Source organism: Pelophylax lessonae (genome assembly GCF_965119305.1).
Source record: "Pelophylax lessonae genome assembly, chromosome: 13".
NCBI classification, from domain to species: domain Eukaryota; kingdom Metazoa; phylum Chordata; class Amphibia; order Anura; family Ranidae; genus Pelophylax; species Pelophylax lessonae.
This window is the reverse complement of record NC_138780.1, coordinates 171,823,364-171,839,052: the sequence shown is the minus strand read 5'-3', so window position 1 is coordinate 171,839,052 and position 15,689 is coordinate 171,823,364. Positions and strand designations below refer to the sequence as shown.

General features: G+C 43.4%; 1 protein-coding gene across 2 annotated transcripts in view; it reads left to right on the top strand.

The window, feature by feature from the left end:
* The window catches only part of MAP4K5 (mitogen-activated protein kinase kinase kinase kinase 5), a 217,084-nt gene extending 211,645 nt beyond the window's left edge, over positions 1–5,439 (top strand). For both annotated transcript variants that reach the window (XM_082242653.1, XM_082242652.1), the window contains exons 27-31: positions 243–311; positions 418–510; positions 614–684; positions 3,097–3,152; positions 4,780–5,439. In XM_082242653.1, coding sequence (XP_082098779.1) covers positions 243–311; positions 418–510; positions 614–684; positions 3,097–3,152; positions 4,780–4,867 — 377 coding nt within the window. In that variant the 3' untranslated portion in view covers positions 4,868–5,439. The remainder of the gene's footprint in view (positions 1–242; positions 312–417; positions 511–613; positions 685–3,096; positions 3,153–4,779) is intronic.
* Positions 5,440–15,689: the final 10,250 nt, after the last annotated feature.

Sequence of the window (15,689 nt, the reverse complement as noted above, 5' to 3'; positions counted from 1 at the left end):
CTATTGATCCATAATGTGTCTTATAAACTGTATAAAGGATTATAGTTGACAGTGGAAACAAGCCTGTTAAAATATCAAACCCCCTTACTATAACAATCTTTTATATACAGTAGCAGAATCATATGCACTACATGCGCAGTGTTTTCCTAACCTCTGTTACAGCCCCTAGAAAAGCTGATATTATACTCTAGCTCTGAACTTCTAAACATGATGCTTTGCTCAATGTTTATATCTCTCTGCAGAGGGTCACCAGATCGATTCAATACATGTGACGCAGCTGGAGAGGGACACCGTGCTGGTCTGCCTGGACCGTAAGTCATTCAGACTTCGCTTCATCAGCTTGCTGATGTTTTTGCATGATTTTAATTTTCATCGCTGCCGTGCTTTTTAATAATTCGATACCGAATCTATTTTTAGGTTATGTGAAAATAGTAAATCTCCATGGAAGGCTGAAGTCTAGTCGAAAATTGGCCTCAGAGCTCAGCTTTGACTTCCACATCGAGTCAGTTGGTGAGTGTGTAAATGGCGCCCTTCAGTGCGCTTTAATCTGAGCTCTAGGCATATAGTTTGGAACAAGTGGTAATTTTCAATAATGACGTGTATGTTTTTGCAGTATGCCTGCAGGACAGCGTGCTAGCCTTCTGGAAACACGGCATGCAAGGAAAGAACTTCAGATCCAATGAGGTGAGTTTAAGTATGATTCCCACCTCAATATATGTGTGTGGGCATTGTGTAGTTTTTTAAAAGTAGAAGTCCACCTTAAAACTAAAATCCCTGCATCCACAGACCTCCACGTTCTAACTCTAACCTATCTAGCCTTGTAAAGAAGAAATCCATATACATACCTTTTTTGTAGCCGATCCCACCCTGAGCTGTCAGCCGCGGATTCTCTGTGGAGGTGGGTGCAGAGGACACGTCTGACAATGGAAGCCCCATAGAAAGTCTATGAGTGAAGTCACTTCCCATTCATTTCACAGCCGTTGTCGGCTGTGTTCTCTGCAGAGCTTAAGCCGCTGGAGACGGATCAGCTTAAAAAAAGATATATACTGATTTCTTCCTTACTGGGATAGATAGGTTAGTGTTTGATTTTGGAGGTCTATAGATGCAGGGGTTTTAGTTTTAGGGTGGACCCACACTTTAAATTATTACTTTAGCCCTAAATTGATTGCCTTATCCTTAAAAGAGAAGTATGGGGTTTTAAAAAACAAACAGCAATGCTTACCCAGGTGAATACAGCATTGCTCCAATGCTCTGTCTGTCCCCTGCTGCTTCTAAGACTGGGAACTGAGCAATCAAAGACTACTGATGTTACTGATGTTATCAGTCCATTGAGGAGATGTTACTGATGTTATCAGTCCGTTGAGCAGAGAGCCAGTGACTGTTAGTCACCAGCTCTCTGCTCAGCCCCTTCAGGGCTCACTAGAGCACTGGGCTGTAGAGAGGCTGGCTCAGGCTCTCAGCAGCTTGATGAGAAGCTGAGCCAGCTGCCAGTCCAGGTATCTGGGGGGACTCTAACTGTAAAGTCAGGATCGATCCAGAGCCAGGACTGGCTGAGCAATGTCAGACAACCAACTAGAACAGGTCAGTGGAGTGAAGAAAAAAACTGCACTCCGTAGAAGTAGGGCCAAAAAAGTCTTGGCCCTACTTCTTTAATTTAAATTCCAGTTGACAGCAGCAATGCAAACTGTTTTATATACAATTCTACTTTAAAGCAAATGTGTGCTCTTTATAAAGGGTAAAGAAACTTTCACACAAAGTTTCTTTACCCCTTTGCTCTCATCCCCTTAAGCAAATATAGCCCATCCACCCCCCTTCAATCACTATACTTGCCTAGATCTCACTCCAAGGCCCACAGTGATGTCTGCACTTGTGAAACTCAGCTCCGTGGACTTTTGTGGGGCTGATAGAAGCATTGTTTCAGAGAGAGATCCAGGTAAGTAAAGTGGTGTGGAAAGGAAGGGTAGGCTACATCTGCTTTAGGGGGTGGAAGCAAAAGCGTAAGGAAACTTTGAAAGTTCCTTAACCTTCAATGCTGAACTTTGTGATTGTAAAGTCCCCTTTTTTAAAAAAAAAACAAAAAAATGATGGCACCGCTGCTGTGTCCCAGCCAACCAGGAGGGAGCGTCCCGGACGGCCGAGGGACTCGTGGACAACGCTGGAGAGAGATGGGGCTCAGGTAAGTATTGGGGGGGGGGGGGGGGGGTTGCTGGGGAGGCTGCTACTTACAGAAGGTTTCTTATCTTAATGCAAAGAATGCAATAAGATAAAAACCTCAGGCAAATATAAAAGAACAGATTATTCAGTTCTATACGTTAATACCTTTAACTGTATTTTTGTAAATGCAAGCAGTAGGAGTACATGAATTTGACTTGATGTCAGCCTCTTGTAATCCCTGTACTAAATAGCTCAGGCTGGGAGATTCGGAAGCAGCGAAAAGAGGCAATCGGGTGTACAGCAGTGCCTATGTGCAAACAAGGAACATGCTGATATGAAGAAAGAGCAGAAAGAAGGGCTCCCTAATCTGCTGGTTCTCCTTTTACATGCTGGCAGCAGGGAGGTAACCTACTTGTATTGCTTAAAGTGGTTAAAAGTTTTTTTTACCTTTTTTAATGCATTCTCAGCCTTAAGGTAAAAAACCTTTCTATGTTCATCTCCTCCTGAAATACTTTTCTGAGCCCGATCTCGATCCAGCACTATACACGTCTACAGCAGCACTGATCTTCTCTCACAGGAGGCTTGGCAGCAGTAGCAGCCATTGTTCCCTGTGCTGCTGTCAATCAACTCCTGTGAGCAGAAAAAGGGAGGGGGGGGGGCTGAGCGTGTGTGTATCAAAAGGCGCTCACAGTGCGGCTTGGGTTTGAGCCCGCATGAGTGCCCCCATAGCAAGCAGCTTGCTATGGGGGCACTCAGAAGGCAGAAGTAGTAAGGAGCACTGGCAGGGGACCCCAGAGGACGTGGAATTGGGGCTGCTCTCTGCAAAAACATTGCTCAGAGCAGGTAAGTATGACATTTTTATTATAGAAAAAAAAGAAAAAATTAACCCTTAGATATACTTTAACTGCAGAAGATAAAAATAAGTCCTCTCTTTTGTTTTAGGTTACACAAGAGATTTCAGATGAATCAAGAGTCTTTCGCCTGCTGGGGTCGGACAGGTAATATTCTAAAACCAAATATTAGAAGAACTGACTACAGGGTACTCAACTAGCGTTTGATTTGGACTAGTGGACTTCATTTTACACTCTGATGTCTTCCATTCTATAGAAACCATGAAAAAAATATTGCTTTCATTTTGGTGCTGTTTATTTAAAAATAAACTTAGCTCTGGAATAACCAAGAGCATGATTTTTTAATTACCAGAATCAGTTTATTGCGGAGTTCAGTTATTCCACTATTAACCATGTAGTCCAACATTACATTCAAACCAGCAGTTTAAGCTCTGATAAAGGCAGAACCTTGTAGGCCCTGAAATGTATTGGCTTGCTGTCTTTGGACTTCTGTGATGAAATACCTATTTTTTTTTTTGCACTTTCCAGTATTCCCTAAGGTGCCTTTTGAGGCCTCTTAGTTTTCAAGAGGTTCTTCAACCAGTTTGCAAAAAAAAAAAGTCAGCCGCTACAAATAATGTAGCAGCTTATTTTTTTATTAAAAAGACACCTGTCAAAGGATCCAGCACTGTCCTCATCCAGGCTGGTTCTATGCAAGTCTTTGGGTCGACATGTTTAGTGTGGGAGGCCAGCTTCCAACTGCGCTGCCTTGTGTGAATGGTCCTGCAGCCTCCTGGGACCTGTGATTTGTCCCAAGAGGTTGCAGGAAGGTTTTGGGGGCGGGGGGGAATCATCTGGTGGGATCACCCACATAAAGCAGAGCTTCCCTTTTACGGTGAAGTTCTGTTTCAAAGGGCTGCCTAACTAACATTGTTAGGCAGTCATTGTGCTCTATAGTGTGGACTTATCTTCGCATGCTCCGAAACCGGTTACCGCCCCACCGTGTCATCACATTCATGCGGCCCTCCAGTGACTATGCGCTTCACCGCTGCCTCGATCAGAAGTGAGTCCCTGATTGGTTCTCTAGTGTCATCTCTCGGCTGCTGCTGGCCAGTCTCAGGGAAAAACCGCGGACCCGGAAGGACGCCTACCTCCTATGCAGATAGACGCTTAGAGCATGTAAAATGTGTCAATAAAATTATTAAGCATCTGCTCCACAGTGGCGCCTTTCTGTCTTTTCTGCCTGTTCATGGGACTGTGGCTTTGGTCTACAAAGAGTAATCTGTGTAATCTGTGCCATCCACCAGTCCGGCTGCACCTCCATCATGACTGCCTGAACTGAAGCTTTATCCCCAAGCAGGAGCGCCCAATAATCTTCTTTCTCCAGTAGACTAATAATAAGAGTAAGCGCCGCATTTGTGCATCTGTGCCATCCATACCAGTCCGGCTGCACCTTCATCATGACTGCCTGAACTGAAGCTTTATCCCCAAGCAGGAGCGCCCATTAATCTTCTTTCTCCAGTATATTGGTCAAATTACAATAGTTAACTTTATGGGGGTAACAGGCAGAAATTACACGCTGACCACCTGCACAAGTGTGAACCTAACCTTCAAACTTTGCACAAACCTGGCTATTACAGACAGCTGCTTTTGCCACTAACCAATCAGAATGGTTCCATAACATGTGATCACTATGTATATCTAGAGCAATTTATTTATTTTTTTTGTTTGTTTTGATGAATGTAGAATGTAGCTAGAAGATTCAGTACTGATACTCTTTCCCTCTCTCTCACAGGGTGGTGGTTTTGGAGAGCAGACCTACATCCAACCCGACAGCTCACAGCAACCTGTACATCTTGGCCGGCCACGAGAACAGCTACTAAACCAATCACAGACCAGTGTTTAACAAATATGACATAGGAATATAAATTCCATCATAAACGCCTTCTTTTTTTGGACTCTTACAAGCTGACAGCGACTCAACCTGTATTTTATTGATGGTATCTGTATTATTTGGTAGGACTGTTTTTAACCTTTTTTTGTGATGCTGGAAACAGCTGCACTTTTCACCACCGTGTGGTGTTGGTTTTTAATTGCTTAACAAAAAGCTGTGACATACAGCCCTTTTATGATAAGTGGGAGGGGGTGGGAGAAGCGAAGCATTATTATGTTCTTATAGAGGAAAATAAGGGGTGCCTTCATTTTTTTTCTGTTACTTTTTGGCAGTAGCCCGGCTGGCTTTTGCTGTTTTTTTTTTTTTTGTTTTTGTTTTTTTTCTTCATTTGGCATGATCTGTTTCTCACCACAGTGCCACTTAATTAATTGAGTAGATCTTACTTGGCAGAACATTGTAGAATTGTAAATTCTCACCCAGTGGCAGCAGCACCAAGCTTTGACCTTATAAGAGATGTCTTTAACTTTCATTTATGGCTCATTTATTTTCAACTCCTAAAAACACCCAGTTTTTACTCAAGCTGCATAAAAGGAAATTAAAGTGTATTTAACCCCCCAACTAAAAATATTATATATTGCAGGTTATCAGTCCTAAGATGTGATGACTGCATTAGCTAAGTACATTTTCTGCAATAACAGAAAAAAACGTTGATTCTAATAGAAATCCAGCGTGCGTCTAACTTCCTTCGCACGAAAATGAAATTTGAAAGAATTTTATCAACTGTTACCAGTTCTTATCTGTGAACTGAAGAACATTTTCCAACTACATTATGCTATGCATTGTGTGAGTAATGTCCGTTCACAGAGGTATAGTCTATAGCAGGGGTCTCCAAACTTTCTAAGCAAAGGGCCAGTTTACTGTCCTTCAGACTTCAGAGGGGCCGGACTGTGGCCAGTGGGAGTAGAATATGCCATGACATTAGTGGGAGAAAACAATGCCCTATTCTTGGTATCAGTGGGAGGAATAGTGCCCCATTCCTGGTATCAATGAGAGGATTAATGCCCATCATTGGTATCAGTGGGGGAAATAGTGTCCCATTCTTGGTATCAAGGGGAGAAACGGTGCCCCATTCTTCGTATCAGTGGGAAGAATAGTCCCCCATTAATGGAAGAAAAGTATCCAAAGGGCCGAATAAAGGCAAGCAAAGGCCTTCATCTGGCCCCTGGGCTACAGTTTGGAGACCACTGGTCTATAGCCTCTTGCTACTCTCCAGCCTTAGAGTGCTCACCTTTACTGAAAAAAGTGGAAAAAAAAGTGGAAAAGGTGAACCAACACCACACTGGCTCTTCACCCCCACCAGAGCCCTCCTGTACTCACCTTTGTTGGTTCTGAGCTGTCAGGGCCCACACAGTGGTCCAGGGATTCGAATTCCCTGCTCTTCTTTCTCTTCTCTGTGCAGTGCTTCCAGGACAAATCAGAATTGCTCTGGAAGAGCTGCAAAAAAAGAAGAGGGAGAAGAGCCAAGATTTCGAATCCCCAGACTGCTGCATGGGCACTGACAGAAAAGGTAAGTACTTAGGGGGGACTTGGGTTGGGAGGTGTAGTGTTCACCTTTTTCCCTTTTTTGTTTTTTTCTGAAAAGGTGAACTTAATCTAAAAAGAAAAACTATTTGGTGTTTTCATCAATCAATCACACACTTTGAATTATTGTAAATGTTACCTGAAAGTAATTTAAGTAACATTCACATTGTTACCGTCTTGTACAGATGATTAAATTTGCTATTATGCAGATATTTAGATCCTCCTACTATTGGATGATTTTATTTGCCATTATGCAGATAGTTAGTTAGTTAGATTTTCCTTCTGATGGACAGTCTAGGTCAGCCTGCTTCCAGGGGCATCCTTAATGGGCAGCTGTTAAGATAACAGGATAAGCCATTTATAATGGCTTGCTTCCACTAAAGCCTGGCACACACTATGAGTCCACTCCGGTCAGTCGCTGTACTAACTATGCAAAGTTAGTACAGCAATCCCCCCTGATTAGCTTTTGTGTTCTGACAGAGAGATGCCAACCCCCCCCCCCCCCCCCCCCCCGCCAGGACACTCTGATCAGCGCTTTCCATCATTGGCTTAGTGGGCTGAATCTGGAGTCGGTGGCCTGCTGGTTTTCCAGCATGCTCGTCCGATAGAACAAGATGTCTCATGACATTCAACCTGTGTGTGCACAGGGCGAAAGTCTGTGGTGGCTGCAAGACTAGCATTAAAATGAGGAAAGAGCCACTCATTTTGCTGTATTGCTGAACAGGAAGCACAGCATATGTAGTAAATTTGACTGTCCCGCCATACTTAAACTGGTTGTAAACCTTTGTTTTTTAAATTGAAAATAACAAACATGTCTACTTACGCATTTCGATCCTCCTCTTCTATGGTCCCCCACCAGTGCTCCAGGCCCCTCCCTTTTTTGGTAGGTGCCCCCATGGAAAGCTGCTTTCCATTAGAGCACCCGTGCATGCCCACCCCCGGGTCCCGCTGCTGGGTCCATTGACATACAGTGGTACTCTGGCTAATGGCTCTCGCTGCTATCAAGCTGCCCAATGAGGTGGATGACAGAGGCGGGAGCTGCTGCTGTCGTGCACATTGTTGGATCGGATCGGGCTCAGGTATAAAAAAAGAGGTCGGGGGGGCTGCAGCACAGAAGGTTTTTCACCTTAAACGCATAGAGTGCATACTTACCCACTTTGATCCTTCTCTTCTATGGTCCCCCACCAGAGCTCCAGGCCCCTCCTTTTTTGGTAGGTGCCCCCAGTGAAAGCTGCTTTCCATTGGAGCAACCGTGCATGCCCACCCCCGGGTCCCGCTGCTGCGTCCATTGACATACAGCGGTACTCTGGCTAATGGCTCTTGCTGCTATCAAGCTGCCCAATGAGGTGGATGACCGAGGCGGGAGCCACTGCTGTCGTGCACATTGTTGGATCGGATCTGTTCAGGTATAAAAAGAGGGGGGGGGGGGGGCTGCAGCACAGAAGGGTTTTCACCTTAATGCATAGAGTTCATTAAGGTGAAAAACCTTCAGGCTTTAGAACCACTTTAAAGACCACTTAAAAATACTCAGAAGTTGCACCTGGTTTAGCTGGCTGACCGCACACACTGTTATGCACACTTAAATGATGGAAGACGGTGTATGAGCTCAGGCATTTGGCAGACCATAACTTTGTGTTTTTCTGAATACGTTAATAGAATTATTTTTATTAACGATAGCATTCACATATAAACATTACCTGCATGCAGCAGCAGCATTATGAGCTGACTCGATACTCAGGACAAAAGTTGATCAGAAATAGTAACATTGCTGTCTCAAGTCTAATTGAGGTCACTAGGCGCCATTCAATTTGGCTAATGGAGATAAAATGGATTCTTCTGCTGTGTGATGACAGGTACGTTTATAATGCCACAGGATATTTTTTTTTTTTCTTCTTTTTTTTCTTTTTTTTGCTTTGCTTTGACACTACAGGTCAGTTCCTATTTTTTTCGTAGGTATTCATAGAGTCTTAGAAGCCAAGTCTTTCCTCTGCCTCCTGTAATATAGATCCTTAAAATCCTTATTTATGGGTAATATATCTGCTAATCCATAGGACATGTTTGCAGCAGATTCCGTTTTGTATTTTTTACTGTTTGTATAGGGGAACTCTGACGTGTAATCTGTTATAGCGCTAGTGCCTTATTACGCTTATTTTAAGTCTGAAAATTACATTTTGCACTGCCAATACAGATGTGGATAGGCCGAGGCTTCTTGCCAAAGGTGCTATTTATCAAGGCCAAACTGGAGCCGTGTTGTAATGAGGTTTATGGACAAAGTTTGATTTTGCAATACATATCAAGCAAAGGATTTGTTTTTTCTTTCAATTAACTTGACTACAATTTGATTTGTCCCAGTAAAGCCTAAAAGAAGCAGCACCTGACAGCCCAACAGTCTTCACCTATGCCGCCATTGATCTGGTCTGTGTAGTACCAATCCGAATTCACAATGAGGATGAGATAATTTTTACAAAATGTAAATAATTAAAATGTTAACTTGACGAGGGAGAGAAGGGATAATGTAATGTGTAATTTAGAGGTTTTTGATCTTCCTAATCTTTGCACACACAGAACAAAAAGTATTAATATTCATTTTGTTTTGTTGTTGTACCCTCCTCTGTACAACAATAATTACAGCCATACAATCTTCGAGTATTGACCTACACAATTTTGGGTGGGCATTGATGAATTGAATTATTTGTTGGTCTCATTGAACACCCGTTAGTGTCATATCTCTTTGCTTATGTGATTGTCCTTCGGGCACAATCACACGAAGTTGGTCTGCTCTGTTCGGTAGGGGATCCATAAGCAGATCTCCTGCTGAATCGAGCAGATGTCCGTTGCTTGTCTTCCATGCCCATTCAGTTTGTGTCCCCTTTACACAGTGGACAAGGGTTGACCCATGATGGCTCTATGGGCAGCTTGGATGTAAATTGTCTCGTCTCCATTTACATCAGGCTGCCTCTAATCTGTCACATTTTGGTCCAGCAAAACAGAGAAGGATGCAGTATTTTTTTCTGTACCTGTGCAGACTTGGAGGTAGGTGGGTGTAAATGGATACAAGTTCATTTACATCAGCCTGCCAATAGACCCAAATAGAAGTTCCTAACTGGTCCACTTGAAAAATGGACAGGCAGACCTGATCAGAAAGCCCATGTGAAAGAGGCCTTAGGTAGTTTGTGTCTCCAGCTACTTCCAAGGCCTCATGCACACTTCAAAAAACAAAGAAAAATTCCCAGCTCACTTACCAACCAGCCTGAAACGAACCCATTTGTCCTGTCTTTAACAGTTCATGTTAAAACAAGGGGTTTCGTTTCGTTTGCCTATATTTGCAAATGTATGCATAAACTGCAGAACCACTTTATGGCACCCCAGTTTACTGCAGTCCTAACACTATGAATATTTGAGAGCCCCCAAAGTTGAAGTATTATAATGCATAGATTAAGGGCAGGTATGCGTGGAGGGAGCCCACCCCTCCTTAAATGTAAAGGAGCGCACTGGACACCCAGCAATGGCACAATGGCAGCGAAGGTATCCAGTGCGTCCCCTTAACATAACGCACACTGCAGGTGTCAAAGGCCTACGTTTGACCTTTTTCTTTTTTTTTTTCTGCCTCTAAACACTCATCTTGGCCTTTGTGTCCATGCACCCATAGGCTTTTAGAGGAGTTTAGAAGTAGGGGCGTTTGGGGACAGAAATCTGAATGCACCAAAATCTCGTTCAGGAGAGGAGCTTTTGGGCCTAAAAAAACTCCCAACGTTTCTTAATGCACCTGAGCGCTAGGCGCGTTTTAGCTCTTGATCGTTTTTTTGTTTTATTTTTTAATTTCAATGACCAGAATAAATACATTTTTTTGGGCATTGAAATAAATGCCCAGGCGTTTGATGCGCCTAAATGCGTTTGCCAAAACACAGCTTAGGCCGGCCATACATGGTTCCAATCTCAACAGGTTCAGCAAGAATCGTTATTGGGCAGGCTGAATGTACCTAGTTGATCGATCGACCAAGTTGATGATTAGCCCCACCCCCCCCCCCCGTCAACACAATCAGCCTGCATGATGCTCTTGCGATTATCGCTAGCAGCTGCTATAGCCGTTAGCAATATTCACTGTCTTCTCTTGGTGGGGATTATTGCTAGCAGCTAGCAATAATTGCAAGAGAATCTCGCAGGCTGGTTGTCTGTGTTGATAGGAGAATCGGCAAATTTCTTTCCTGCAGCCCATGGGTTGCAGGAAAGAAATTTGCAGCATGGTTTGGGCCTGCCTTAGGAGCATTTTTTAAAGCGGTGTTCCAGTCTCCCCTCTCCCCCTCCAAAAATTAAGTCAGCAGCTACACATATTGTACACATACTGTAGCTGCTGACTTTTAATATTAGGACACTTACCTGTGCCGGAGTCCAGCATGTCGACACCGCAGCCGATGTTTCCATCGGCTGTCGGGTGCTGCCATTGCCGGTAAGGGAACCCGGCAGTAAAGCTTTGCGGCTTCACGGGTGGGTCCCTAATGCGCATGGTTGAAGTGCGCTGCGCATTCGGATTGGCGCGGCGGGGGAAGGAGGAGGGGGCCAAACTTCTGAGGGAAAGCGCCGCGGCGCCATCTCCCGGAAGTGGGGAAGGGTACCTGTCAAAAACAGGTACCCGCCCCCCCTGAAAGGTGCCAAACGTGGCACCGGAGGGGGGGGAGGAAACAAATGAGCGGAAGTTCCACTTTTAGGTGGATCTCCGCTTTAAGCTGCTTTTCCCCTGCTAGGAGAAAAGCGTTTACAGAAGCCCCAGTATGCATGAAGCCTAAAAGTCCACATTAAAGGTTTCCCCTCTGTACCCCCCAATTATTTATTGGAGAATCTATCAAGCGTGCCACCGACTATTAGCTTTATAACGGCCACATCAGTTGGGTAGAACTGGATTCTAGCGTAGAGATGGCACCAACTGGAAAAGACAATGTGTGGCTCAACTTGTTTAAAGCCATGCAAAATGTTCTGGTTTGGGGTGGCGTTCATATTTAGAAGCTGTTATCTTTGAGCCTATTCTGGCTTGTTTTATAGCGATGTGCAAATAAATTACCCAGAACAACCAATCAGTTATTCATATTTGTTTTATGGATCTGATGATAGTAACTTGGGACCTGTGATATGGCTCTTTGCACTGCCCTATGGAATAAGCCCAGGTTTCAGGTAGAAGATGCGGCCTCTTTATCCAGACAGTAGAATAGCACAGGACATTTAACCAAAGAGCTGGTTATCCTGTGATATTCCATTAATAATGCCTGGTTTCCCAGTGCCTGTCATTTTATGACACAACTTGCCTGATATTCAATGGGATTCTTTTCTCTTTCTGTATAGAAATCACCAAAGGTTTTCATCCATAGCAGTATCTTCAACTCACTGTTTAATGCCAAGGATTTCTTTTCTTGTGTACTTAGGTTTTATTAAATGAGAGACTGAATTAAACAATGCTAATGTTATCTGTCTTGAGTGCCTTTTTTTCCTTTAAGTAAATCTTAGAAAATATCTTAACTGATGTGCACAAAGAATCAACCTTTTAGGTTTTGTTTAGTTGCATTTAATGCTATATAGCAAAATGGGTTTAAAACATTGGGGGGAATTAAAGCTTCCCATCCCATTATAATGGTTCAGGAAGATGGCATGCTGCACTTTCACAAAGCAGATAGAACTGTTTCAGGTCTTTATGTGCCACCTTCTGTTTGAGTGAAAAAGAAAGTGGTGTGGGTTCCATCCCTAATCAAGAGGATCACAGCAGTTTTAAATAGGAGTTGCATCGATACCCTTTTTCTTTTCATCGACGAGTACTGATACTTTTGTTTGAGTACTCGCCTATACCGAGTACCAGTACTTTGCGGTGCGACTTGCAACCAATGAATGGGATCAAATCACTGCAAAGAATCGCATGCAATTTTACATAGTTACATAGTTAGTGAGGTTGAAAAAAGACATCAGTCCATCCAGTTCAACCTATGATGTGTGTGTGTTTGCTGTTAACCGTACATTGTATACCCCTGTATGTTGTGGTCTTTAAGGTGCCCATCTAATAGTTTTTTGAAACTATCAATGCTCCCTGCTGATACGACTGCTTGTCGAAGTGAATTCCACATCCTTACTGCTCTGAAAGTAAAGAACCCTTTACGTATTGTAAGGTTAAACCGTTTTTCCTGTCTGAATCGCATGTGGTTCCCCCGTCGCCCCAGGCTTGTCATATTGATTTCCGCTTGCGCCTGGGTTCACACAAGAGCAGTGTGGGAAACCGCATTCCTGTTCAAATTGCATGCAATTCTTTGTAGTGTGATTTGCGCCTATTCATTTTGAATGGGCACAAGTCGCACCGCAAAGTATACGTTTCGGGTATCAGGAGCATTTTTAGAAGTATGAGTACTCATGAAAATACTCAGTATCGGTGCATCCCTAGTGTTAAAAATAGAAAACTTTCACAGTTCACCATCAGATTGGATCTGAGGAACAGGATGTGAACTGTCTGCCGGTAATCTGGACAGTTTGCATAACTTTCTCTGGGTGTGCAGTGAACACCCTACATGAGCAGAGCCTGCATATAGGCTGGGGAAGTGCTTTTTACTTCCTATATACCTGATTGTTAACCTGCAGGGTTAAACGGCTTTTCTTCTCCATCTCTCAGCTGAATGGCTAGGGGGCAGGGCAAGCTCCTGCTCTCTAAGCTGTGTCAGGTGCAGATACGGCATAGCAAGCAAAGAAAATTGCTCCTAATTACAATGGGACATGCGCCCCTTTTGTCAGTCTAAAGCAAGCAGCTTCAGATGATGCCCAATAGAAGGGGCGAAACGCACTCCTTTTGTGTTAATGCACCTGGATTTAAACAGATCAATTAGGCTTTTAAGCCCCCTCTTCTCCTGTGTGAATACAGCTCATTATTCTGAGACTTGCAAAAGAAGTGCTAGTTTGTGCCGCCTTCGGTTCACACCGATGCGGTGAGGGAAAAACCGCAAATCCTGTGCGTTTCCAGCATCGCAATCGCATTGCTTTTTGCAATCTGCTGTAGGTGTCGATTTAAAAGTTGACACCCCAAAAGCAGGTTGCAAACAAGAGTGCAATTGCCTAAACCAGATCACCTGGGTATAAACACCCATGCAATCCAATTCTAGTGCAGCTAAAAATGTATGCAAATTCCTGTGCGATTCACCTAGGCTCAAAGAGATACAAGAAGTTCTAACTGTCCTGGAGTGACCAACATGCAACCTGCTTCAGTTTATTCAACCAGCAGGGGGTGTTCTCCACATAAATGATGTATTCGGTACGATCTACAACGATCATTTAGTATTTTCTATTACTATATTAAACAACATTTTATAACTGATGGTGTGAGTTATGTTGATCCCCCAGTCGTCAATGATTGCTGACTCTGACCCTGGAGACTTCTTCCTTTCTCAGCTTGGTGCATGCATGGATTTGTTTTCCTATACATTCCTATGAAGAATACAGGGCACAGGTAACAACCGCATTATGAGGGTATGGCTCCTCCTTGAAAAAGTTCAGAATGCTTATTTATATGTATTATATGGAATTTCTCATCCAATGGGATGGCCTAATTTATTTTGCACTGAAACAGGACTACCCTGCTGTTCGCCACCCCTGAGTTTGGGGGGGGGGGGGAATATATATATATATATATATATATATATAGTTGTATTCAAAATTATTCAACCCCCCCATGCTGTAAAGGGTTTTAGGGAATTTAGTGTACATTTGTAATTGTATTCAGAATGCAATCCTACAAGGACTTCTTAAAGAACCATATGCAACTAAAATGACATCAATTGGTTTTGTAATACAGTAGTAAATGTTTCTTTTGTGAATTCTTCATTGACACAATTATTCAACCCCTTAAAGACTACCACTCTGAAGAACAGAGGTTCATTGAAGTGTTTTCAATCAGGTATTGAAAACACCTGTGGATGTCAGGGAGCAGCAATAAACCCTAATAAGCACCAATTAGGCAGCTTTAAAATGACTGTGATACTCAGCTCCTTCTAGACATTTACTGGTGTGGTTACAAACATGGTGAAGTCAAGAGAATGGTTCAGGAAGACAAGAGAAGAGGTGATTACTCTTCACAGGAAGGGCAATGGCTATAAGAAGATTGCAAAGATGTTAAACATACCAAGAGACACCATAGGAAGCATCATTCGCAAATTCAAGGCAAAGGGCACTGTTGAAACGCTACCTGGTCGTGGCAGAAAGAAGATGCTGACTTAGACTGCTGTGCGCTACCTGAAGCGTAGAGTGGAGAAAAGTCCCCGTGTGACTGCTGAGGAACTGAGAAAGATTTGTCAGATGTGGGTACTGAAGTTTCTGCTCAGACAATACGGCGCACACTGCGTGATGAAGGCCTCCATGCCAGAACTCCCAGGTGCACCCCCTTGCTGTCTCCAAAGAATAAGAAGAGTCAACTGCGGTATGCCAAAAGTCATGTGGACAAACCACAGAAGTTTTGGGATAGTGTTCTGTGGACTGATGAAACAAAATTAGAACTGTTTGGGCCCATGGATCAACGCCATGTTTGGAGGAGGAAGAACAAGGCCTATGAAGAAAAGAACACCTTGCCTACTGTGAAGCATGGCGGGGGGTCAATCATGCTTTGGGGCTGTTTTGCTTCTGCAGGTACAGGGAAGCTTCAGCGTGTGCAAGGTACCATGAATTCTCTTCAGTACCAGGAGATATTGGATGACAATGTGATGCAGTCCGTCACAAACCTGAGGCTTGGGAGAAATTGGACCTTTCAACAGGACATTGATCCCAAGCATACCTCCAAGTCCACTAGAGCATGGTTGCAGATTAAAGGCTGGAACATTTTGGAGTGGCCATCACAGTCACCAGACTTAAATCCGATTGAGAACCTCTGGTGGGACTTAAAGAAAGCAGTTGCAGTGCACAAGCCTAAGAATGTGACTGAACTGGAGGCTTTTGCCCATGACGAATGGGCGAAGATACCCGTAGATCACTGCAAGACACTTGTGTCAAGCTATGCTTCACGTTTAAAAGCTGTTATAACTGCAAAAGGATGTTGTACTAAGTACTAAGATTGAATGTCACTTGGGGGTTGAATAAAACTGATAATGATGTGAGCACAGAAAAGACATTTGTGGTTATTTCATTATAAATGTTATGTTATATTTGTCTGACCTACAGGTGCCTCTTTGATTTAATTGTAAGCAGGATGACTGAATGATCAAAATCAATGTCAAACTGGC